Source organism: Myodes glareolus, chromosome 11 (genome assembly GCF_982192425.1).
Source record: "Myodes glareolus chromosome 11, mMyoGla1.1, whole genome shotgun sequence".
Classification (NCBI taxonomy): Eukaryota; Metazoa; Chordata; class Mammalia; order Rodentia; family Cricetidae; genus Myodes; species Myodes glareolus.
This window is the reverse complement of record NC_142036.1, coordinates 50,921,188-50,948,507: the sequence shown is the minus strand read 5'-3', so window position 1 is coordinate 50,948,507 and position 27,320 is coordinate 50,921,188. Positions and strand designations below refer to the sequence as shown.

The 27,320-nt window shown below is 39.2% G+C and overlaps 1 protein-coding gene across 1 annotated transcript in view; it reads right to left on the bottom strand.

The window, feature by feature from the left end:
* Positions 1-27,320, bottom strand: part of Kcnh5 (potassium voltage-gated channel subfamily H member 5) — a 305,295-nt gene that overhangs the window by 274,750 nt on the left and 3,225 nt on the right. The window contains exon 2 of the mRNA XM_048415940.3: positions 8,645-8,768. Coding sequence (XP_048271897.1) covers positions 8,645-8,768 — 124 coding nt within the window. The remainder of the gene's footprint in view (positions 1-8,644; positions 8,769-27,320) is intronic.

The window sequence follows — 27,320 nt, the reverse complement described above, 5'->3', positions numbered from 1 at the left end:
ATAAGAGATTGTAATACACTCTACAGGACAACAGAAGCCACAATGATACAAGTACTACATAAATTCTGACATGCAGACCAGGGGAACAGAAAATAGAGACTCCAGAACTAAATCTACATATATACAATATATCCACACCCGATGGAGGTAAAACACACACGCACTCACACGCTCACTCTTGGATATGCATGAATACACACACATATGTGCACACACATTCAATCATGCACATGCACACACTCATACACACTCATCATACACATTCACACACACATACATGCACATACACATACTCATGCACATGCTCAGTCATATACATGCACATGTTCACACACTCATATATGCACACTCGCATATACTCACACACGCACATGCACACACTCCCTCACTCACACACATGTATACAAACTTACTCATTTGCACATGCACACAAAAATACACACATATACAAATACATTAGAGAGCTTATATAATAAACAATCCTGGGAAAACCGAATACCCATATGCAGAAGAATGAAACTTCATCCATCCCTTCCTTCATCCTATGCCTAAATCAACAGAAAATCTACAGGACTAAATGACTAAGTTTGAAACTCAAAACTACGATACAACTAGAAGACAGAGAAGAAACACTTGAAGACCGTGAGGCAGGCAACAGCCAGGCTGAGACTCTGTAAGGCAAGGCGACAAAAGTAAGGTGAAGCCTCCTCCCAGACAAGAAGTGAGGACAGCTACAAAGGATTACGTTTGTCTGACAAAGGATTGCATTCAGAATGCATAAAAAACTTAAAATGCTCAACCAAAAATTGAATCCAGTTGGAAATGAATAAATTCCCTGAATTATACATTTTTCAAACATAGAAATACATCCACAGCCGTATAAAGAAAAAATGTTCAACACCACTTGCTATCAGAAATGCAAATATAACCACAATGAGATATTCATTCTAACTACAATGGATACTATTATTTAAATATATACTTACATATATAACATTTATGTATCATAAAATACATTTTAGAATTTATTATAATATAAATATAAACTACATAAAATTTTAAGATAAAATATTATAAATAATACATAAAGCTTTAGATATTCATATATACTATTTCTGCTCAAGGTTGCCCAAATAATACTGATGACTGGACAATGCTATGTTGTTAAGTGGATAAGGCATGTTTGTTTTCTTGCATATTTTACTTGCAAATGATGTTTTACAGCAATTTCTAAAGTCCTGACTTAAGATGACCCAAACTCAGTGCAGTTACTGAATGGTTAATGGAATTTGACGGGACTCACATTTTAGAAGTAGCAATTATGCTATATAGCTTCTACTCATACAGATTGCTAAGCTGCCCTTTAGGAATTACAACTGACTTCCATTTCGTTCTGTCGGTGGGAAAATGGAATTAGTTTCACAGCAGTGACCCATCTCTCCTGTGGAACTGAGAACCCATGATATACCCGAGGACCCCTGCATGTAGAGAGCCAACTGCAAGCTATACTTAATGAGCAAGTCATCATACCCCTCCTCTCTCTGTGGTCTTAGCTTATTCATCATCAAAATGATGACAGTGATAATATAGCTCAAGGGTAAAGATTAAAAAGATAATGTGCATGAAATTACAGATTGTAGCAGGTCATGTGACGGCTGGAACACTACAGGACTACTTCTTGGGTGGTGGTATAAAAATATGTGCACAGGTCAGCTCTACTTCCTTGCTCTCGCACACTCAAGGATACAAATGCATAATAAAAGATGGGTGACTGTAGCTTCTAGGGAGACACACTGTGCCTTTTCTTGTGGCTTCCTCTCCTGTGATCCATGAGGTTGCAGCAAACCTCCTACATGAGTCTGATCCTGTATAACGTCCATGTTCTTGCTGTAAAACAGATGTGGTGATAAAATTGGAACTTTAGAGTGAGGGGGATATTCTCTTCAGGACTAACTCAGGCTCTCTATTGGGGTGGACTCAGCTTCTGCTGATCCTCCATTTACATCTGTCCAGGAACATCTTTGAGAAACATGACTTTGGCTCATATCATGATTTCTTTATTTCTGCATTCTGTATTCTCTCATTGAGATCTCATAAGCAGTCCTCATTATATTTAACAGCCAAGACAGCTATAAGGTTGATAGACTTCCAACAGAGAAAAGAATCTTTTAGTTCTAAAACTAAATAAATAAATAACCTTAATTATGGGCCACCATCAACCCATCTCACTTTTCCATTGGCCAGCAATGTTCCTAGATGGAAGCACAGGAATACAGTCACCATTCAGAAAGGGCAATATAATATGCAGGCTGTCATCTACATACGTGCAAATGATTAACCAAGAACTAAACACAGAGACTTATGCTTTTGCTAAGTATGGGGTTCAGTTGGGGAATGGCAGCAACAGTAGAGTCATTATCTAGGTGAGGGATGGGAGTATAAATGGAGATATGTAGTCAAAGAAGAAAAAGACCCCTGAGAGAGAGGAGCTAGGGAGGAAAAATGAAAAATCAAACAAAACCATCATCTTTGGGATCCAAAAGAAGTAGTTTAAAAATAATTCAAAGACATTATTTTATATAGTTGATCCTAACAAAAAGGTTTTGCAACTCAAACGTACACGGTCTTAAAAGGATTTAGATGGAGTCACAAAAGTAGGTCCACGTCATATTAAAGGAAATCAGAATAGTTCTGGGTACCCCTAACCTGGGCGGTCTGAGTTCACTGAGGCATCTCTTCCTTCCTACAGCTTTCCTCAGTGGCTCTGTGAGATGCAGTCCTCAGCCAAACGGAACCAACTGACACCATGATCATGTTTGATGCTCTCTTGTGGGCTGCCGAGGTAATTTTGTGTTGATAAGACTGCTTGTGACATTTCATCATGTAACTCTTAACAGCTCTGCTTTGCTGTCTAACTTGATGACTTGGGTAAGGGATTGGGAATGGCTTTCCAGTGGGGAGGGGGGATTAATTTTGAAAGCATCTGTCTGCTCCTCAAGTCCCCCTACCTAGCCTGCATAACCACTCCTCCACTTCACTATTCCAAAAACAAAAGCAGAGCAGATTTCTTTAAAGTTTCAGATTAATGAAAATGAGAAGACTGTAGCGGTTCCCACCTAACCCTTGACAAGCTTCAAATGCCAGAACTCCCTCCCTTAAGCCTACAGTCCTTTGAACAACCAATACTTTTTATGTTCTCTAACACACAGCAAATAATCTAAGACTTGGAAATTCAATTACTAGATTATAAAACAAAATAGAGTAGAAAGTCCTGAGAGTCTTAATATGTTATAGAATACCTTTTTATTTTCCTTTAGCAAAAACAAAAGTCAGACAGTGCCGTGTGTGTGTGTGTGTGTGTGTGTGTGTATGTGTGTGTGTGTGTGTGTGTGTGTGTGTGTGTGATTTAACTATAAAACTCGAGCTACTATTACAACACAGCAAGGAAGTAGAAAACCAGAAGCCTCAGTCATGGTTGGGGACCGGGAGACTAGAAGAGCTCTCTGGACATCCATGTGAGGCATTCTTTATAGAATTTGCATACTACTGTCTTTATGCATATGCTCTCTGGCTCAGAGACAGTTTCTCAGACAAGGCTGTGATGTGTATAAGGTTGATCATCTCCAACTTGTTTGATGTGTAAAGTATGGGAATTTGAATGTCATGGATTAATAAGAGGAAGGATGTGACAGCCAAGCAATCAACTACAGTGAATTACAGTGACGTGGCCTGTGATATAAATGTTTAAGGAAGTCTCAAAAACATGAGGGTGGATGAAAACTTTCAAATCATGAATAATGTTTTGTAGCACAATCATGAAGGTCTTAAAAATGAACTTAGAGAAAGCAGCTCCATTTGGAGAGCGCACTAGTAAGACACACCTCAGGAAGAAGCTGCGACTGAGTGAATGTGAAATGAAATCTTTGCAACAATAAAGATAGCACAACGGCAGGGCTGTAACGAGCTGAGAATTGTGTTTAATTTGATTGTACACAGTGGGAGAGAGATTGGGCAAAATACGGAAAAAGATAAAAAGACAGAAGGAATATATTTCAGTCTCTTGATATGTAAAAGCACAATTTGATAATTTTTATTTTCCTATAAAGCAATTCACACTTGAATATTTTCAAATTATGACATGCCACTATTTACCTCATTGTCACCCTAATCTTATTGACTTCAATTCAAATAATTAAACAATACAAATCATAAATAAGTATATACAAGTCAAATATTTTATATATCATATATAATACATTATATAATATATGGAATATATTATATATAAAATTATATATAATGTAGTAATTTTTCTCTGATGCATGATATCATAGCTCATTGATTTGTTAGTCACTGGTTTCTTATTTTCATATATCTCAATAAAATTCGCCATTAAAATCAGTAAAATTTCCATTATGTTTAGATCTTCTATACTGTATTGTTTCTGCTGATAGCCTCAAAGCCCATTCATCTGATTAATTGCATCTTTGGAAGGAAACTGAGTCATCTTCCTTTCCTGACTCAGTGATGCTATTTTATTATTATTTCTTTTAGGACATTTAATAGGGAGGTGACAGAAAAGAGCATACAGAATGCATGTGACACGAAGGGGTGAGGGAGGGCCATCTGATGGGAGGAGAAAACCCACCGAGGAGGAGGTGGGGAGGTGAGAGCGGACAGTGGGACAGGAAGATGGAGAAGAACAAAGGACAGTAACATGTATTTGCAGAAATACCATGATGAAACCCACTGCTTTGTATACTAACTTTGAAGATTAATCAAAAGAATTGTACAGGTCAAAGTAATCAGTTAAATTATTTGATTTATTTTCAAATAAATAACTCCTTTATTGGGTGAGGTAATTGATCACATTCCAGTGGAATTCAGGGATTCCAGAATCACCGATTATAACACAGCGCACTTTAACCCTAAGCTTGTGTTTCTAAATCTTTGTGTAATTCTAGTCTTCCCTTCTTCTGTCTCCCTGCATTTTATGTCCAAAGGATTTGATAAGATTTCTCAAGAAATAGAGAGAGAACGCTGGATATTACAGAAACATTTGGACTCACAGGACAGACCAAATCTGTTTGCTTGTCCGTCTGTCTGTCTGTCTTGTTTTCTGTCCTGGAATCTGCATCTGCTTTTTCCACTGTTGTGTTTTCAACTTTCTGGTTTAGGAAGCTAGGGCTTCACCTTAATACTCTTAAACAAATTTCTTACAACTAGTTATCTTTATTATTTCTAGGTCTTAGCTCTTCTGAATAATGGTACAATCAACATAAAATGGGTAAAATTAATTTTTTAAAGAAGGATGAGAAAGTTAAAAATGAAAATGCATTTTCACAAGTCACGCTTCCAAGAATAGCTGTTAGGGATGGGTATCTTGTCTGTTCATAGGGCTGGGGCATAATGTCTATTCATTCATCAGTGCAGGCCTTAAATGGCTGCAATCTTCAGATGAGCAAAGCACACTCCATATTCCGTACAAGTGAGTAAAGACTGTTTATTCAGAACATGGCCCTTTTTGAAAGCATGTCTCTGAGAGGTGGTGGAGACTTGAGGGAAGACATGCTCACTTTGTTTCACAGTGGAAAATTCCAGATAAACCAAAATTTCCTGGAATGCTTTAACACTTGAGGTGAAATGCCATAAGTAAATCATGCTTTGCGGAAGTGTGGGAGACGTAGGTTACAGTTTACAGTGAAAGAAAACAATATAATTTAACAAAGACAGATAACAAAGCACTCTTAGGTCTGTAAATAGTGCACTCTAAAGTAAGCATGGGCTGGTGAGAAGATTCAGTGGGTAAGGTCAAGTGCTGCTAAGCCTGACTACCTGAGCTCAGTTCCTGGAGGTGGCATGGTGGAAGGAGAGGGACAGCTTCCACCATGACACATGCCACATACACACAACAGACAGACAGACAGACAGATAGGCAGGCAGACAGTCATACAGATGTATAGATACTGTAAAACACTGTAAAACTTTATAAGGTAAGCATGATTGAATCTCTGTTTTCAAGGTACTTCTCATACTGGTGACATGAAAGAAAAAAGAACTCTTTTAGAATTAAAAAAAATTGTTAATATGATGCACAAGCATTTTTTAATGCATCTGCTCGTAGGGAAAAAACCTACATTTACCAAATAAAACAGCACATCATAAGATAAGATAGGACAAACACATGGGACACAAAAAGGAAGGTGAACTTTAAGTGATATCCATAGCATCAGGCAATGGTGGCACACACTTTATTCGAGCACTCAGGAGACAGAGGTAGGTGTATCTCTGAATCTGAGGCCTGCCTGGTCTACAGAGGGAATTCTAGGATAGCCAGGACTACACAGAGAAGCCCAGTCTTGAAAAACTGAAGAGAGGGGACAGAAGGGAAAGACAGACGATCAAGAGAGCAATAGTCACACTTCTCAAAGACAACTACAGCAATAGGAATAACCCCCTTTGCAAGCTCGTGAGATGATTTAACAGATAAGAGCACTGAAAACCTCAGTTCAAACCCCCAGTTCCCATGTAAATGCTGGGCATGGTTGCCCACTTCTGTAACCCCAGGTGTAGAATACAGAGACAAGCGGATCCCAGACACTCACTGGCCAGGTAGCCTAACTGAAAGACTAAGTTGCTAGTTCAGTTAGTTCAATGAAAGACCCTGTCTCACATACAAATAACAAACAAACAAACACATAAAGAAAGAAAGAAAGAAAGAAAGAAAGAAAGAAAGAGAGAAGAGAAGAGAAGAGAAGAGAAGAGAAGAGAAGAGAAGAGAAGAGAAGAGAAGAGAAGAGAAGAGAAGAGAAGAGAAGAGAAGAGAAGAGCAATAGAGAAAGATGCAGGAGGTTCTCCCCTGGTCTCCACATGCATGAACATAGCCATTCACACCTATACATACTTGTGTTACACACACACCTGCATACACACACATACACTTTACAATACATACATATACACACACAAATATGGTGAGGTGATTTAAGACCAATATGATGTTGCAAGCAAAGATGCCCACAGTGATCTGTCTGGAGTCCAAGAAAGAACAAGAACATCTTACTCAGGGAATCATATATCTGGTTAGGTGGAAAATGGTATCTGGCACAAAAATGAAATTCCAACTGTATAGAGAGATAGGGACTACTTTCATTCCCTTAGGCTCTCTATAGTGCCTAACCCACAGGGTAAGGTAGACCAGAAAGATTTCCCTTTTCCTAACTTAAACTCTTCTGGAAACAATGATACTCAACACACTATGTGTCACCTCCAACACTGACCACACCTTTAGTGTTTTATGGTTTTTCTAGCATAAAGATCAAATTTCTTTCCAATGTCAGGAAGACATTGATCAGTACTACCAAAGGTGTGGCCCATCCACAGGCCACAGTTTTCATTATTCCCATGTATTCTTCTGTTTCATTCCTTGGAGTGTAGACAAAATGCAGAAATAACCTCAATAGAGAGGGAAAGGGGATCTGGTGGTGGAGAGGAAGAGGAAAAGAAGGAAGTGTGAACAGACTGTTTCTCAAGCCTTGATAAACATCAAAATCATCTGAACTTCTGCTTTAACATGGAACTACTGGCCCTGAATTGGCTATCTCAATTTGGCTATCTCAGGTTCAATAAATTTAAGAAGTGTTAGAATCTGTTTTGAAGAAGTTATTTAAGTGTTTCTGTGTCTAATTTGAGTAGTGTGAGGTTTAGACTTCATTATGATGCAGACCATTCACATACATATAGATCACTCATACACACACACACACACACACACACATACACACACTGGATCTTAGCATAAATGGGTAGGGATAAAAAAACAGCTATGGACACATCCCTTAACACAGTACCACATTTGTTTCTCAGATCTTGAACTAAAAGAGAACTCCAGATCCTTTTCAGTTCCAAAATAATTTAACTCCAACCCTTAGTTAAGCTAGAAATTTAAAAAAAAAAAAAACTAAACCAATTGGGGACGGGAAGAGGTCCCATCTGTCCTTACCAAAATATAGTGGTCAAGTTAGATTCTAAATTAGTTCCTTATAGATAGGTTGGTTTACTTGTTTGCTCATTTTCTGATTCCCTTTTATCACAATTCTTAAACTTGTAGATATGACGTATTTTTATCATAAATAATACAAGAATCAGATTGTGTTTTACATAAAACAAACCAAACAGCAATGGCAACTACACCAAACCTATAAAGCCTTTTGATTGGCTCAGTGTAAGAGCTCTACTCTCAAGCTTTGGCATCCTTGTGAACCATGCTCCACTTAGCTGGGTTATATTTTCTGTTTTGTTAGGGACAATTTAAGTTACTCCAGAGGGGTCGCTGTCATCAGTGATTCCCTGATACTGACTACTCCGTGGTCACCCAGTACCCAGATTATCTCCTGGTTGGTTATAGATGACCAAACAAATTTTAACAAGTGAATTACTTCACACACAGGCAAAATTCTGCCTTTGCAAAAATTATCAGAAATAGCTTTTAAAATACATATTTGCTGTTCACAATTGAGTCTTTTTTGAACTTTCTAACATAATTTTCATCCAGTCTTGGGGATAAGTAAACACAATCCTCTCAGCCGCTCTCAGAATTTTCTTCCTATTTGGAAACAATTCCAAAGTTATTCAGTGTACATACCTGCAAGTGCTGCTTTTCTGCATGACGTCAGCTCGATGATAGCCAGAGAGTTTGCAAAAACCGTCATTACTGTAAACTACAGGCCAGTCCACAATTTGGGCATTTCCCAGTAAGAAACTTGATTCTGAAGAAAAGAGAGAGATTTACTTCACTTTATTGAACAACTTCTGTCTTTCAAGTGATTAAAAGGGCAGTTTTATAAGGTGGACAAATGCAAGGACGGTGTGCTCTGAGACAAACGATACAACTTGCGCCATAATCAACTAAGCATGAGGACCAAGGACAGTTTGCAATGGCTACAAGTTTTATATAACAAACCAAAATCCCAAAAAACAATGCACAGCACTGTAGGTACCAGGTCTTCCCTTTTCTTCCTGGTGATTCGCAGGGCCATTTGACCTCTGGCTCCCTGGAGATTCTGCACTAGCACGGGCTTGAGGTTATAGTTTAGAAAGAACTTGACTCTCTTTTGTTATGGTAATTCCACCTGTAAACAAGGTTCCAGCTGCGGGCCCTATACACCTGACATGCCTGGCTCCCCCAGCTGCTTCTGGCCTGAGGCGCTGGGCACCTGTCATCCTATTCCACTGCTCCTGATGGGAGGGGGCCTTGCCCTTTGGCCCCCTTTTGCCCCCTAGTATATATACCCGACTTGAGTTTAATAAAGTTGTCATTTGCTCTTTGGTGAATGAGCGGGTCTCTTGTGTCTGTGTGTTTAAACCCTTAGGACAATCGTCCATTCTCGTGGACTCGGTTCAGGAAAGTGCGCACCTGGATCGGGCCTGGGTATTCACAGAAAAGTGCGGAGGCTAACACGGCACCTCTTAGCATTTAAGGGTCTTATGAAAGAAGAAGATACCTAGTAGTGAGTAGCAATGATTAAACGTGCAAATTTATTAAGATGGGCAAGAGTCACTTTTCTACAAATTCAGAATATTGATGTTGTAGCAGAGGCAAACTGAATACATCCCTCTAAAATATTCTACTAATGAAAATATGATTTGGTGGAGCAATTCCTTTTTGAAAAATCTAATCTACAATAGTATTAAAGAGTCTCTGAAAATGAGATCATTCAAATCTATCACCTCTGAATGTGCCATAGCACCTAGAAAATGTATGTATTCTATATAAAAGACCTTGCTGCTCTACTTTACATGAAAAAAGTTTGCTTTGGGCATAAAATTAGTTCAAAAAGAGTGTATTCGAAAAAGTAACACTTTCAGGCTGCAACTTTAGCAATGTTAATAGTCTCATGACAAGAAAATGAAATGAAAGTCAAATAATACTAACACAAATTAAAACTATTTTAAATAAATACCTTAAAAAAATAAAAAAGTAAAAGGAATATTCTACTTTAAAATCTACTATAAAATCATCTCCTTTTGGGTTCATCTTTGTGTAGAATCTAAAAATAAAAATTAAATTACGAGTAGAAGGCTTGGAATCCTGATTCAGAAGTGGTTCTCCTAAAAATAACAATGCAATTCAGCATTTAGTGAATAATAATAGTTGCTCTATAAAGGTGGGGCTGTAAATCAGATATTGAAATGTAGTAAAGGTTAAAAGAACATACTCTTGCTCTTCGTATCAAATTTACTTATTAAGAACATAAATAACCAGCAATCAAAATGATCTAGTAGGAAAGATACTAAATCAAGCACAGAAAGCTATATGAGAAATGTCTTTTGAGGGCAATAGTGAAAAAAGATAAATCCTTTAGAAAACAGAGGTGCTTTCTTAAGTCTCCACTCTGAGAAGACTCCCAGGAGAGACAGTTGATAAGGTGGTGGACCTTAAACAGAAAGTCACATAAAGCTAAGGAGCCAGAAGTCATAGATCCCATAACAAAAGTGGAAATTATACATCTTTCAGAAGAAAACCCAGATGGGAATTCAGCAGTCTTGAGGAAGACAAAAGTTTACCATATAAAATGCATAGCAATCACCATAGAAGAAAGCGTTGTTAAATCGGGCATGATGATTGAGGTGCAACTCAACTCCTCATCTAAGGACACTGTTAGGAAAATAAAATGGAAACCACCAGCCTGGGGGAAAAGATTCATAAAACAGATACCTGAAGTCCAATCCAGAATTTATGTGGAATTCCAACAGAAGAGCAAACAACCCAACTTAGAAAACTGGGGAAATGATTTGAACAGACATCTCAGGGTGTGACACAGCCAATAGAACACATTCCCACTCACAAGACACAAGAAAAGTACATGCTAGAGCATAGTGACACCCCACCACTCACCCACCAGGGTAGCTACAACCCAATACTAAATGCACTGGTAAGAACCTGGGACCGCTGGACCTAGATGTAAATATAGAAGGTTAAGAAAACACAGGATGTCGTGGCCACTTTGGAGCACAGTTTCTTGTCAAGTTAAATATTCATCTGTGACCCTGGAGGTCCACCCTACTTGTTTCCTGAAGTGAAATGAAAACATACTTGAACAAAAGAGGGCCATAAAAATTTCACATCAGATTCACTTGTTATAGTCAAACACTGGAAACAACGCAAATGAAGAGAATGGATTTTAAGTGGTGTCAAATCAGTACCAGGAACACCACTTTACTCTAAAATAGAACAAACATCTGATACACGTCACAACGTGGGTTGACCTAAAATAATACTATGGGGGCAGGAAGAAGCCAAACATGTGAAATCTAAATAGAGACAAACCACAGTGGTGATAGGGAGCTATATAATGGTTTCCCTTTCGTAATGGTTGTGATAACTGCTTAGGGTAATGGCTATGCTAACTCTCCGGGACAATGATTTCTGAAGGGAATCACGGGGTGACAGAAAAGAGAAGAGAAAAATCTATCTGGAGGGTGGAAGTGTTCACTTCTTGAAGTGAGATGCACGTATGTACATTTGTCCAAACTCACCATTCTGTACAGGTAAGCACATTTAGCTGCACGTAAGCTTAGAAAACACAGGATGACAATAGGTATTCCATTCCCCTAAGTGCATATTTTAAAAAAATAAGCTGACATTTGAGTTAAGCCTTCATTCTGAGAATAGTTAACAGTATACTCCTGGAGAACCCAGCCAGCGTGATGAGGAAGATTAGCCGGTATCTGCAAAGATGAGAAGGCATAAATTCCTCCTGAAGTGCATGGTGTTTCATTTATCTATGGTATAGATTGTAATCATCAAAAGTGATTTTCTTTCCTCTCTTAGCCCAGGCTAGTTTACCCTCTCTAATTTGTAAGCTGTACATCAAATGATCAGAACCCATGGTGGGCTGTATGGCTGTCAAGCTAGATCCTGACTTAATTCACCCTGATTTTCAGTCTTATATTCAAACCAATGCCATCCCTCTTCATTCAGATCAGGAAGGCTAAATGCTTACACCATCAGATCGCAAATCCATTCCCACACTTACAAGCACCCCTCCCTCTAATATAAACACACTGTTTCTTACTTGTAATGTCTACACTGTCAGACCTAGATCAGTTTCTTTAGTATTTCTCAAATATACTCATTGATGATGCTCTACTCAAAATACTTTTCCCATATCCCTTTGCCTATCCAAACCTTACGGACCATCTCAGCTCTGCTTTCTCTACAGCACATACACATCCCCCAACTCACACACATTCCCCAACTCCTCACACACATCCTCTACTTACACATGTTAAAAAAGCGGCCAAGCAATTTAAACACAGAGAACAGAGAGAGAAAAAATGGTGCTAAGTTACCAGGGACTGAAGGGTAGAGGAGCTGAACGGATGTAGTCAAAGGACAGAAAATTATAGTTAGCGATTATAAGTTCAAGAGAGCTACAGTTTCCATGGCAACAAGAGTTATAGCAATATATTGTATACTTGAAAGTCACCAAGAGAGTGGATTTTATTCTCAACAACAAAAAAGATATGAGACGGAATACATACGTGAAGTAACTTGATTTAGCTTTCCTACAATACACTTACATATGAAAGCATCCTATTACTTACCATAAACACATACCAAAAAATATGTATACTTTTACTTACCAATTTAAAAATAAATTTTCAAAATTTTGCAATATAATGTGTTACTTGTTGATTGAAAGGTTTCCCAGTGTCCTGGGAACAAGGGTAATATGTGCTTTTAAAAAAGAGAGAAAAATTGAAAATCAAAATGCTTGCTAACCGGGGCCTGGGTTAGTTCCCAGAAACTTCTTAGAAACCCATAGCTTTCAATTTGTTTGAAACCAGAGTTCATTATAAAGAAGCACACAAAGTGTGCACCCACACAAAAACAGAGCCCCCAAAGTTCCTTAAACAATACTTCACACGTTCTGCATTGTTTTATAATCTATTTCAATTCTGAAGTGTGTTAAAATTCACTGGATCAATTCTATCCCCCTTCTGTTGCATCTCGTAGATTTGAAAACGTGCTGCAAGGAACCCTCTGAAGGCTTTGCAGACCTCCCTGTATCATAAACAGTCTTGCTTTCCAAACATCTGCTAGGTTTAGAAGCACAGCTCTGCCTGTTCCTTGTTGGCTCTGCCATTTATAATCTCCTCCTGCTGCCAGTCAGCCCTTTTCTGCTGCTCTGCAATAGGGATGTCTAAAAAAGATGGCAGCTCGGCAGGTCCAGCTATCACTACCCACAGTGATTGATGTGTTTCTTTCGTTTACCAGTATCTCCATGTGGTAATAAAATGGTTAATAAAAGCAGCCATGACAGGATCCCCAGTTGGTGATACAGTGTTCTGTTAGGGCATCCCTTGTCTCTAATCCAAGAAACATCTCCATTCCCATATTTATGATTGTTCATCAGCAACAAGTCAGGGGTTCACAGAGCCCAGGTGCCTGGTGTCAAAAGGCAGAAAGTAGAACACCTGTCCCCTAAATTTCAAGTCTTGAAATTCTTTCTAGGGGAAAGCTGTAGGTAGAAAAGTAGATAGATTGCAAATGAAAGAAATGATGGGAAGCAGCCTCTCTTGTGGATCTGGAGGCAGAGTTGTTTATGGAAAAGAAAATGGAGGTTTGAACCAAAAGTGGGCAGTGAAATTTTTTGCATTGTTTCCGATCCATTTTTAAAATATCCACTTGAGTTCCATCAATAACATTGAATATGTCAAGATACATCATAGGCACACATTAGTGTTTGCTGACACAGTCAATCAGGACTAATAACTCAAAAATAATTTTAAGGCCAGCATAAGGTTTTACAACAGTCTAGGAGATGAGTCTTCTGTTCATCTTTGTACTTCAAATCTGAGACTAGCCATGTCAGATTACATCATTCCCCATCCCTTCCTGCTGGGTCTTAACAATACACTCTGGCCTTATAGAGGACAGCTGCAAGGTCTCTTGCTATCACTTCTGGATAGTCTAGAAAGCCACAATCGAACATATTTGCCATACTGCTCACATAAGAAGTCATCAACTGGTAAACGATCACAACAATTCACTGATCATCCCAACACAGCCTATTCTCCGCATTCAGATCGATTCTCAACATGACTAAGAGAACGATGTGAAAAACCTGGGGATTTCAATGAAATTATCAGTTTCTACATATACAGATCGACAGCACTTATAAGCACCTCTCTGGGTAATTACAGAGGCTAATAATGAGTAATACAAGCAAAATCTTTATAAACTATTAAAGCAAAAAAAAATCCTCATAAAGTATTATAGTGTACGAGCTGCAAGTTTTTTTCACAGCTGTGCCATAACTGTAGAGACAGCTAGCAGTGTGTTTAGGGGGTGTGTGAGCACCCATGTGTGCAAGCACAGAGTCTGGAAAAAAACAGTTCCTTCTGTTGAAGCTACAAACTGAAACCTGCACAGTTATGTCAGCGAGAGGAAAAGTACGAAGAGGAACACTGAGCAGTAAGCAATAGGCGCCGCTAAGTTAGACGGAAGTGGCTGAGTTCATTTTACAAATTTGCATATGCATTAGCCAAAACACTGTGCGCATACACAACGTTCATATTATTACCTCCCTGAAGTCATACATTTCTTGTTCCAACAAATGAGAAATCTGATCTCCTTAATAAATATTAAGAACAAGAGAGCAAGCTTAATTAAAATTACTTCCCAGAAAATTTGAATTTCTTTCAACTTTAAAGCAGGATAGGCAAAAGGAATTTGATGACAAGGGAATAACTAACTGCAAAGGGGAAAAGTTAGAATCTAGACAGTGGGATAATTCTGGAGTGTCAGCAGCATTGATGTGTGGAAGGAAATTTCCCAGAATTCTAAGTGTCCATCATTGTCATTATCAGTCAGTCTTGACAGAGAGGCTAACTCCAGTGTGTCCTCACTTTCAGAGAACACAGAACTTCCCTTGGTCTTCAGGCTATTTCAACCCTTAAAGAGGCTTACAAACATTACACTTCCAGAAAAAAACGAGCACACAAATGTGATCCTTATGAGGTGCCTAAGAGTCAGGCATGATTCCCCCAACGTGTGCTGGGACTTCAGAAGCTGCGGTTCTGCACATCAGCGGATGCTTGGATAGATTCCTACAAAGGCTTGGGGCTTGAGACTACAACCTGGCTTCCTCTAAAGATAGATGTGAAATAAAGCAATCAAGTTTCCCTCAAGTATTAGAAGCTTCAAACCCGCATCATAGGCCCTTGATTCAAAATGGTAAAGGGCCATTAGAAATGTTAAAAACTATTTTAATACATTTGTACTTATCCATACAAGGGAGAAAGAAGGAGTGATAAACACTTACGTGGTTACCAGAGACTGAGAAGAGAGGGTGGAGCAAAAGAACACAGAAAGTGAGCATGGGCGCTCTAAGTTCTGGTGTTTTACTGCAAGATGAGAAAATAATACACTCCTGTTTTCAAAATTAGTAGGAGAGAAGGACTTTGATGTTCTTTTCCCAAAGAGAAGACAAATATTTGAGGTTATAGTCATTAGACTGATTTGATCATTCTATAAGGCATATATGCATCCATGCATCCTATTGGCCACATTAACACATACACATAATTTATCAATTAAAAGCAAGTATGAAGAATTGTAGATGTCTCTGTAGGAATTTCTTGACTCCACTTTGATTCAAGAAGCTTGAAGTTAGGAGCATGAGGGTTATCCATCCCAGATCTCACACCCTAGTGTTTCTGATTTGGTTAATCGGGAAAGGAACCCCTAAGCATTGGTATTTAGTTTTAAATCTTCCCAAGTGGTTCTAATGTGCAGGGATGGAACCACGCTCATCTAGTGTAATAACTCCTGAATTCTGGCAGCTGCAGTAGGATCTTGTACCAAGTGTCAAAAGCAGAGATCGCTAGATTGTAATGTAGACACACTGAACTGACTCCCTCAGGGTAGAATCCAAAAATACAGTCCAAGAGATAAGTCTCCTGCTCAACAAAGTCTGTGACACTTTCATCTGGTCCCTCACCTCTCAGAGCCTACCCCAGAATCACCTGGTAGTTCGTAGCAACGTAGCCTTTGGGACCCACCCTAGACCTTCCGAGTCAAAGCCTGTGGTTTGAGAAGCTCCTCAGAGTAAGATTATGCCTGTCTTGTGCATCTTCTCCTTCCTTTTCTACAAATGGAAAAGCAGGCCAGGAAGTTCCAGGACTCGGCTGGTGAACACAGGAAAAAGCAGTCTGGTAGCAGGAAAATAAAAAACAGAAGCAGGCTTCGCTGGCTCTAATTCTCCTCTATCCCTGTATTTCTGAACAGGAATCTGGGCTCTTGTTTTGTTTGGTTTCGTTTTAACACAAAGAAGCACTTCTTCACAGAATGCCTTCTTCAGGCAACAGGAAAATAACCACACTTGAGTTCACAATACTACATATTAATCCCATTTGTAAAGGAGATCAGGAATCTGTGCTGACAGAAAATTCTAGAACAGGAACGATCATAAGCAGTCAATGAAATGCCACAAAGTCACGAGGGCAGTTCCTTTCCTTTCTACAGAAGTTCTGGAGGGGGAATGGCTTTCCTCTGGGCTGATCCAGCAGGATTTGACTTTTTACAATGCTATTATTTTGTGATTGTGAAAACTATACCCTTTTTAGATCCAGAAATTTGAGAACACTGGCAGTGGGAACAGGACAGAGAAGTAGATAGCGAGAAGTAGATGAGAGGAAACAAACCAGGAGCCGCTGAAGACGAACAAATTCAGGCAACTAAGGTACAGCCTAAAGATTATAGTTGTCATACTACACAGCAATCTAACCCTACTAAGACAGATTGTAGTTCTTATCATAAAGGAAAAGGTTGTCCCCATGGGAAGCAATGGGCAGGCTAATCTTCCTGACTTTCCTGGTGCTCTCAGTATGTGTATGTATGTCCAAACCTTACACTGTAGCTGAGCAGATGGCTCAGTGGATAAAGTACCTGCCGTGCAAATGTGAGAACCTGAGTTCAGATCCCCAGGGCTCACATAAAGCCAGATATTGTAGCGCCCATCTGCAATCTCAGAGGTGTTTTAATGTGGTAATAGTAGGAGACAAGAGAACTCCCAGAGGCCTATGTGGCAGTTAGCCTGCTGTACTTAGAGGCAAACGTGAAACTCTGTATCAAGATGAGGTGGAAGGTGATGAATGACCCTGAGATTATTTGACTCACATTCTCTCTCTCTCTCTCTCTCTCTCTCTCTCTCTCTCTCTCTCTCTCTCACACACACACACACACACACACACACACACACACACACACACACACTACACATATGCACATACACACATACACAATTTTTTAAATCCTGCATACCTTAAATATATACAGTATTTTTAAAGAGACACAGTAGAAAATGATGATGAAATGCCTTTTGGGAGCATTAAACTACTGTTCTTTCTCACTCTCAACTTTTTATGCAAATTATCTTTAAGAGAAGTATTTCGGAGTATTAGCAAGAATTGTCAGGTATTTTAAGAAATGATAAAACAAACCAAATGAAGACTAGAATACTGATGGAGAAGAAGACACTAGTAGAGATAAGAAAGGGCTTTACGAGAAGAAAAAATTCTCACTATTGTGCAATTTTCCCAAGGTCTACAGCAGCCACTGAGGAAAGCCAGGATGGCATCTCTCTAAATATAGCCATCTAGTCCTACCTGAAGAAACATTCCTCCCAAGAAACTGTGCAGTAATTCTAAAATGAGACTGGGAGGGAGCTCAGTCAGTAAAGTATTTGTAGTACAAGAATAATCCCTTGAGATATAGCCCACATTAAAAATCCCGGCTCAAAGCAAGGGCCGGGGCTGAGAGTGGGAATCGGAGTATGGGTAGGGAGATGGGACATATGGGCTAGGAGGTTGTAATTGGGAAGGGGAAGGATGAACCTTCCAGTTACCCCATTTCAAATAAAAAATCCCTACTTCCCTCTATACATAGACACTGAGCCAAAGGGCTAGAAGTCATCCTCCACCCCAACTCAGGACATAACCTCTTACTAAATCCTAACCATTCTGCACCGATACATATTGGATACATCCCTTTCCACGCATCCCAGCTGCTACTGTCCAAGGTCAAATGTCATTCACTCTTGCTTGAACCATTGAAGTGACCATCTAGGTGGCTCCAACTTTCACTCCTTCTCCCTTTAACCCCCAAACAAGCGGCACTGTGTTCAGGAAATCTATCCAGGGCTCTTTAGATAGGTCCCTGCCTTCTCTTCCTCCTCATTTTCCCCACTGTCATCCAACTGCATTGGTCTTCAAGTTTTACAAATGTACCCATCCATCCCCTGCTTTCTCTGCTTAGGACTGTTTCTATTTTCTCTTTGCCTACAATATTCTTCTTCCCAGCCACCACTTATCACTTTAATATCACTTCCTTAGTCAGTCCCCTCAAAACTGCTTCCAATCAAACCTAGTTCCTGTTACTTGTGATCTCAACACTTTCTCCTTTTCCTTCCAAATGCCTACCACAGTTTCTACTTAGATGTTCTTTGTGTGTTTGTTACATATATGTCTCCCCTTCCAGTCTCTGAGATCAAGGTACATATGAGTGTGTTCATCACTACACACCCAACAATCTTTGCTGGGAGAATCACGAAAACAGTTCTTTTTTCTATTAAGACAGGCAGTAAACAACTGCAGAGCAGTGTTTAGACATTATCTAGAAAGTATGTAAGGACTCAGCTAGACCTAGTTCTTCCCCCCCAAAAAAACTACATTATTAACAATAATTAATAATGATAGCAGTCAAACTTAAGCAGACTTCTTGTACTTTGAATAATGTCTGAAAACTTGTGAACTGAAGTCAGGGAGCCAGCGTTACTTTTCTGAGTTTGTCTTCTGGGTTGAGCAATGTTTGTTTATCTAAGTTTCATGTGGCTGCAGCAGAAAAGTTCTGCAACATAAACAACACATTTTATTTGGGTTAAACGAAATCTTGATACATATGGCTATTAAAAAGGCATAACTAATTTATATGAGAAGTCCTCATCTATAGTGTTGATTTCCCATTTTATATATTCCCCATTTCCATCAAAGGCTGGTATCGTTTATGTCCTTACAAAATAAGCCTTCTCCTACAATTCTGAAACAACACACCCAGTGTGTAGACACATACACTTCATACTTTCCAAAATGAGACTAATTATTATATAATAATATTGGCAACATTAAACAGGCCATCACTGTGGGAGTTTGAAATATGCAAAAAAAAACTGTTAATTTATTCAAACGTGTTCAGCTGTCATCAAAGATAAAAATATGCCTCCACGTTTCATCTTCTTCAAGATCAAAGGTACATTTTCAAGTTTCTGTGTTTCTTTGATGGCATTAACTTCATTATTCTCCATCTAGGCAAAGTGGATCAGAAAGCAGGAGCTATGTCACCATCTAACCCTATAATCTGCTGCTGAAAACCATGGAAATGTTACAGAAGATGCTTTTCCCACAAAAAAAAAAGTTCAACAAGTAAATCTGTAGTTGTGTGTGTTCTGTGTATTTGTGCGCAGGTTTGTACCCATGCGTGTGCATGGTGAGGCTAAAGATCGACGTCACGGGTTTTCCTCTATCACTCCCCAACTTCTGATGTCAAGATGGGGTCTCTCACTGAACCTGCTTTCTCTGGACTGACTGACCAATGGAATCTGCTTGTCTCTGCCCTCCACCCAGCACTGAGATTACAGGTTCAAGGTCACACTCCCTTCTCTATAGAGGCTGGAGATCCACACTCGGATCCTTCTGCTTGTATAACAGGAACTTTACTCCAGCCCAGTTTCCACTTTAAGCAGCAATGTTTTGCTCGTGAGATGTATTTCTAAAAATGATGCTGGACAAAATCACTAGAGCAAAACACAAGTGAAAAGACTGCCTGCGTGAATCACAGACCCACAGAACATGGAAAACGGCCACCTTGGTGTAGCTAGTGACGAATTATTGTTGAAACCCACTGCAATGAAATGGCTTAAAATACCTAAGGCTTTAGACATCCACTAGCTATAAAATCTTGGGGAATAAAAGCTAAACCAGTCGAGATGTATTTACAGGGAAAGAAATGCATTGCTTATTTAATATTCAAGCTTCATGTTGACGTTTACAAACATACAAATTTAAAAAAAAATAACCAACCTCTGTTCTGAAAGGATTATGTATTTTCTCCAAAGGATTATGTATTTTCTCCAAACCTTTTAAGACAATCAAACATAATGGTGGTAAAACTCATAAAGAACTTCAATTAAGACCAATCTCACTTGCACACATGGGAAACAAACAAACAAACAAACAAACAAACAAGAAAGCATCCTAGTTTGGTTTCTATTGCTGTGATAAACACCAGGTTCAAAAGCATCTCAGGGAGGAAAGGGTTTATTTCAGCTTACATCCCGAAAGGAATTCTGGGCAGGAACTCAAGGTAGGAACCTGGAGGCAGGAACTGAAGCAGAGACCACAGGGGAGCTCTGCTTTCCAGCCTCTTCCCTAGACTCACACCCAAATACCTCCTTCCCAGAGGGCTGGGCCTCCTTTATCAATTATTGATCAAGTAAATGTCCCCACAAATGTGCCTATAGGTCAATCTGATGGAGGCCTTGTCTTAGCTGACGTTCCCCCTTTCCAGAGGACTCCAGTTTGTCTCAAATGGACCAAAACCAACTAGCACAGTAGACTTTCAGGGTACATTACAACATAATTATCTGAGGCTTTGCCCTGGCTTTTTTGATTCACTGTGTGCATGTGTGTGTGTGTGTGCGTGTGTGTGTGTGTTATTATACACTCTGTGCAACAGGAACTAGTTGTTTAAGGTAAACATAAATATCTACAAGGTAAACTCATTTTCCTCCCTGGGCCATTTTCACAGGACTAGTTACACGGAGAGAGGAGTTTCTGTTGTTTCCTCTGACCATGTCCAGATATTGCAGAGCTTATCTGGGTACTGGGGCAATCCAGACTGATACTTCTTTTACTCTAAGTAATAAGTTGATGTTTGGAGGTTGCAAGGTAGTTAGTGGTCAGGTGTCTTGTTTGTTCATCTGTCTATTGGGGTTTGCCTACAAATTAGGAAATTGAGTTCCATGCTTTCAAGCTCAGTTGATGATTTTAGAGGCTTCTGGTCATTTAATATTTTGCCTTCATTGGGTCAAAAAGGTAGGAAAAAAATTCCTCCCGTGTCTTACGTTATCCAAAGAGACTATGAAGAAGCAAGTCTGAGTAAACGCTTCCTTCAACGTGCAGTGTGCTATCTGGGACATGTGTGTCCTCCCATCTCCTCCATTTCTTCCACAGCTCTTCCGGGTTAAAATCCTGCAAAGCCTCAGTCACCACTGTGGAGTGAGGCCAGGGAATGGTGGGGAGATGGCGCCAGACAAGAAGAAAGGAAACCTTGCAAATGCCCAGCGGAGTTTCATAACATTATCAACTACCCTGACGAGGGTTCTCCCAGTCAAGTTGTTTTAGGGAGGATGAAAGAGTCTCCCTAATTTGGTCCTCACTCCCAGAAGCCCTGTTTCTGAGCTCAGCTAATGAGGCATTCTCCTTCTGGGGCTGTACATAGGACGTTGATCACGTAGAACGTTGGCTGTTGTCTGATGCTGTTCAGTGATGACCCTACGTTCAATCATTGTGCACACCCCGTCTTTAGGAGCTACCAAAGAAGTGAACAGAAAATCCTTACCCCTTAGCCTTACCATCTCCTTGGGTAGTAAAACTAACATGCTGAGTGGGAAGGCAAATATAAACCTAAGGTTTCCAAACAGCAGAACAAAAAAAATATAAAAGTGATCTTAGACTGTCAGGAGAAAATGCCACGGAAAATTGATTTAAGAGCAAAAATAAATAAATTCAAGTCTGGCCACAGTTTACATGACGTGTGAGAAGCACAAGGAGAGAACTCCAGATGTCACCAGCCCACACAGGACAAAAAAGACAGAGCTCCAACCCCGACATCAGACAAGATTGCTCTGGAAAGAGGAATGAGGACAAGCAAAGGAGGGATGGAGGGAGGAACAGACGCCTCGAAGGACAAGGAAGGAGAGGGAAGGGTGAGGGAACGGAAGTAGAGTCGAGTATAGAGGGAGAGAGAATGTGGAGAGCTATGAAAGGGAACCTGTGTGCGAAGAGGCGGTGCGGGGGATGCTCACAAGCTGGAAATTATCCGTTGCAAAGAGATAAGGAAATAGCAACTCAAAAGTAAAGACTACCAACCACAGATGGAATGTCCAAAGATTTAAACAACATTTCCCCTCACAGAAAAAAGAAAATAAACAGAAACATCACAATGACATTGCTCTGGATCTCTTCCTAGCACATAGTAGATAATTCAATTAGATTCTGTTCTGTAATTGAATAATTCACTATAAATGGCATAAAGGTTGAACAGAGAGGTAGTTACTGTCTTTAGGAAACTTACTCTCAGTCTATGTAACCCTCAGTGTGGAACCTCACTAGCCTTACAGTGCTATAAGTTATACAAACTAAATTCTTTCTGTTTTAATTTGTCACCAAATAGAAGAAAAGTACAGAGACAGAAAGGACTGGAAAAAAGCTAAACTTTTCCCTTAACGCAAGTCAGTTGATCGATGTTTAGTTAAATTTGGCAATCAGTAGCTGGCTTGCTGGATTGTAAACTGCTTCGACCACCAGTAAAACTCTCTTAAACAGGCAAGGATTGATTTCCAAAGACAAAACACACCATCAATAACTCCTAACTGCAGAGTTGTTCAAAATAATTTAATTAGAATATAAAAATTGGCAAGGAGTTCTTTCTCATATAAAACAGTCCAGCACTTCAGCCCTCTGGAGATTAAAACGAAAAGTGTAGAGAATATTTTGTTTGCATATCAAGTTGAACTATGGTACAAGCATGCTTTCACGAGTACCACTGATGCACCCTGTGCTGTATGATTTCTGCTTTCAGATACACACCATAATTAAATAAACATCTTCAGCTACATAATTACTTAGCCACCTCACTTCATGGACATAATAACTGTTTGGAAAAAAAATCAATTATCAATTTAGTTACTTTAGGAGTCAAAATCAAATCGCATTTATTCAACCAGACTTCTGTGTGTGGCACAGGGGAGAGCAGGAAGGGACTGGGTGCAGGTGTGACCTGTCTCCTTCAGGGCTGGCATGATGTTCTTAAGCTTTTGTAACCTTACATGCCCATCATTATAGTTGGGAACGTCTAGGGTTCCACATCTGAGCTCAGATCTCAGACTGCTTACTTCTTGAAGTTTGTAGGACTTTACACTTAATAGTTGACAATTCTATGCTTGGACCAGACCACATAAAAAGAACGAAAATCAGTTTCAGTAAAATTTCAAATTGCTTTTTTTAATAATTTATTTATTTTTATCTTATGTGCATTGGTGTTTTGCCTGCATGTATGTCTGTGTGAAGATGATGGATCTGCTGGGAACTGGAGTTACAGACAGCTGCGAGCTGACATGTGGGTGCTAGGAATTTAACCAGGGTCATCTAGAAGGGCAGCCAGGGCTCTCAAACTGCTGATCCATCTCTCCTGTCCTTTGAACCATTGTTCTTTTCTGTTTTATTAATTTTGTTTTATTAATTTATTATTTTGTTAATTTTCTTGTTTCTTTCCCTATGAAAACTTAGCATATAACAAAGCTATTGCCTACACCACATACAAATGTGTCACTTTGTTAGGTCCTGATATCCATATAGCCAAATGCTAAAACAATGTCTAATATACTAGTTTATTATATTAAGAATCATAGTTGTCTTAACTTGATCACACATTTCTCCATCTGGCCTCTTACACTGGTAGTGTAAGACAACTCAGGAAACTGAACCTCTCCAAGTAATGCATTCCTAATCATGCCTCTTGGAGTTGAATAATTTGGAGAGCTTTGAAGATAATTTGTTTCAGCTTTGAACTTTATTTTCAAATATTGGGAAACATCAGAAGGCTAGAATCACACATTCACACATAGGTTATGGAAATAACTGTGAATCTGTGAGTTCTCTTTTCAACAAAGTGTGGCTATGAACTGACTCTATTTCTTTCTCGAGTCCACTATAAATTATATAAAAACATCTGTTATAGAAAAAAACCTCTGCTGAAATAATAAAATACTTAACCATCTCCCCGGGATAAGGCTTTATACACAGGGAACCTTCCTGGAAACTTCGTACTTCATATATATCGCTATTACACTGAAAATGTATGCTATAATTAAATTTTCATTTGACAGTATAAGCTACCTATTAGTCTAAACCATATCTTATGAATATAACATTATAATTATCTGTGATGTGTGACTAGCCAATATCAAATGTCAATGTTTACTATTTTATTACTATCATATTTATTGAGTCTTAAAATAATTGCCACTGCTTTAAATAAATTTCAATAATTAAAAGAAGTATCTCATATCACTGGACTTTCTTGTTTGTCTCGTATTTTATATATTTCCTTTGATGCAAAAAGGCTAACCACGCAGACTGCTCGCCCCAATCATAACTGAAGGGTCTAGGGGAAGAGAGGAAAAGGGAAGGATGCTGGCTAATCACTAATCATGACAGAACCTATAGTGACCTCTTGTGGTACGTGGTAACCACCGAAGCTTGGTGGCCACACAACTTCTGCCTAGACTGACTACTCACTGCAGGGAGTGGGAAAGCACTGGTCCTCCAAATGAAAAAACACTGGTCCTCCAAGTTACCGTCACAATGAAAATAGAAGACAAATGTTAACTAACTATTAAAGATTCTGCATGGAAATTCACTCAGTCGTTACCAATTACAATAATCATTACTACTGTCTTCCATTAAAAAATATAATAAAATTATTTTTAGAAGATTGTCTGAAAGAGGTTTAAGTACATGGATTTTTTTTTATACATTCTGCTTCTGGAATCCAATCAAAGTCACTAGTGAAGGCAACAGTGTGCAGGGAAAAGCAGCCCCTAGCCAGCAGGGCATAGCACTCATTATGTAATGCAGAGCAGGCTCAGAAGTGAGATGATGCTCTTGGTTATTCATCAATATAATCTAGGAAGTGGTGAGTCTAATTTCAACCTCTTTGATACTTTCAGCATTAAAGTAGTGCATTATAAGACTTAGGTAAACCGATGCTCAAAACCAATGTGTGTTTTTATCAATATTTCCTGAACAGTGTCTTAGATGTTACAGCAAGCCATTCACTTTCTGACATGGTCAGCAGAAACCATCTGCCTAATGCTGTTCCTTCCAGGCTGGGTCATAATTAAGATGTTTTTCTTTCTTTTTTTTGATAACAGATCACTATTTCTTTGCCTGATGGTTTCTTATAATACCATCATGTTTTTTAATACCAATTAGAGCATAAAATGATTTTAAAATTTCTATTTTACACAGGAGAGGTGGCAGAGTAAAGTGAATGCCTGCCCAGCCCGCTGTCTCTAGAAAACTAGAAAACTGAAGACCTCTTAAAAAATGAGCTGCTCATAAAACTCTCTCTCTCTCTCTCTCTCTCTCTCTCTCTCTCTCTCTCTCTCTCTCTCTTTCTCTCTCTCATTCTTTCCTGAGTCCTTTTCCTCCAAAGAGAAAATAATACTTTTACTTTTTATTGAAGTGAAAAATCCTTAATTCTGAATGTACTTTAATGTTAGTGGATAACATCTAAAAACATTTATTTGAATTTATAATTTTTCAAAAATGGCAGCCTAATTTATAGTCCCCCCAAACTAGCTATTGCTAGCTATTCATTAGGGATGCAGAGAGAGAGCACGCTGGGGAGAGATGCACTGCCTGTGGGGAACGGCACATTGAGGGCTTTGATACAATGTTTTTGTCTAACTAATGTTCCACCTAAAAATCTCTTGGGTATTTAATTCTACATGCAAGCTTACATCTCTCTACAGCCTAGTTTAGACTAACAATTACCTTGTGTGAACACTGACCATGTAAAGAGGGAGGAGGTGCTGACTATGTCAAATGCAGATTTGATCCATAGCTACTCAGGAAAGGTACCTTCTACAGTGGTGTTGCTCAGATGAACTTGCACACAATTCTCAAGCCTTCCCTTCTTGATAATGGACTTTGATCCAAAAAGCCAAATATATGCTTAAAACTTCACTATGGTTGAAAATATGGTGTTTCAGACCAGCCAGTGGGGTTATTTCTAAGGCAAAATGATGCTAAATGTTCAAGGAGGTAGATACACCATTTTCCTTGATCTGAGCATTTTTCGCTGTACCTGTTTACTGAAATACTACACCACAGCCTATAAATATGTCAATCAAAATCAAAAATCTGTTTTTAATGCTTATATAAATGCTCCTGTTGTCTTTATACTTTTGACTCTTGCAAATTTTTGGAAAAAAAATAATATACTCTCAGTATTTACGGGCTAAGAATTATATTCCTTTTATTTGTTCTATCAAGTCTTTAATCTTAAAACTGAAGGGGAGCATTCCCTGCTTCTTCTATTTTGAGAGTTGGCTGCTATAAAATGTGTACACATCCATCCTACACAACAGTGTTTTATTTTATAGACATAGTCACCAGTAATGACTTGCAATGCTGGCTTAAAACACTCAACTAAACAAGGAGAGGGGAAAAAAAAGAAACGGAGAGTACAACAGCAGCAGAGAAGCTACGTGGCCACTCAGCACATGGAAGGGAGGTAGCACTTCCTCCTAGAAACTGCAGCGGAGGTCTTCAGAGTTTGATTATAAAATCCTCAGCTTCAAAAACTGTGAGAAGATATGCCATCCCTCTTGTTCATTTGTTCTGTATTACCAGAAAGTTGTCCGATAGATAGATTCATAACTTCCTGAGCTCTCAGTTTACAAGCTACCCATGGACAAAAATAAATGTTAAATTTTTGTTCTTCAGTGTCTTTGTGCGTGTGTGTCTGTGTCTGTCTGTCTGTCTGTCTCTATCTGTCTCTCTCCCTCTCTCTCTGTGCATCTTCTCTGTCTCTATCTCTATCTCCTCCTGCCCTCTCCCTTCTCCTCTTCCTTTCCTGTGTGTGTACCTGTGTGTCTGAGTATCTGCGTGTGTCTCTGTCTCCATCCTGTGTGTGCACCTGTGTGTCTGAGTGTCTGTGTGTGTCTCTGTCTCCATCCTATGTGTGCACTTGTGTGTCTGAGTGTCTGTGTGTGTCTCTGTCTCCATCCTGTGTGTGTGTACCTGTGTGTGTGTGTCTCTGTCTCCATCCTGTATGTGTGTAATTGTGTGTCTGAGCATCTGTGTGTGTGTCTATCTCCATCCTGTGTGTGTACCTGTGTGTCTGAGTATCTGTGTGTGTGTACCTGTGTGTCTGTGTGTGTCTCTGTCTCCATCCTGTGTGTGTA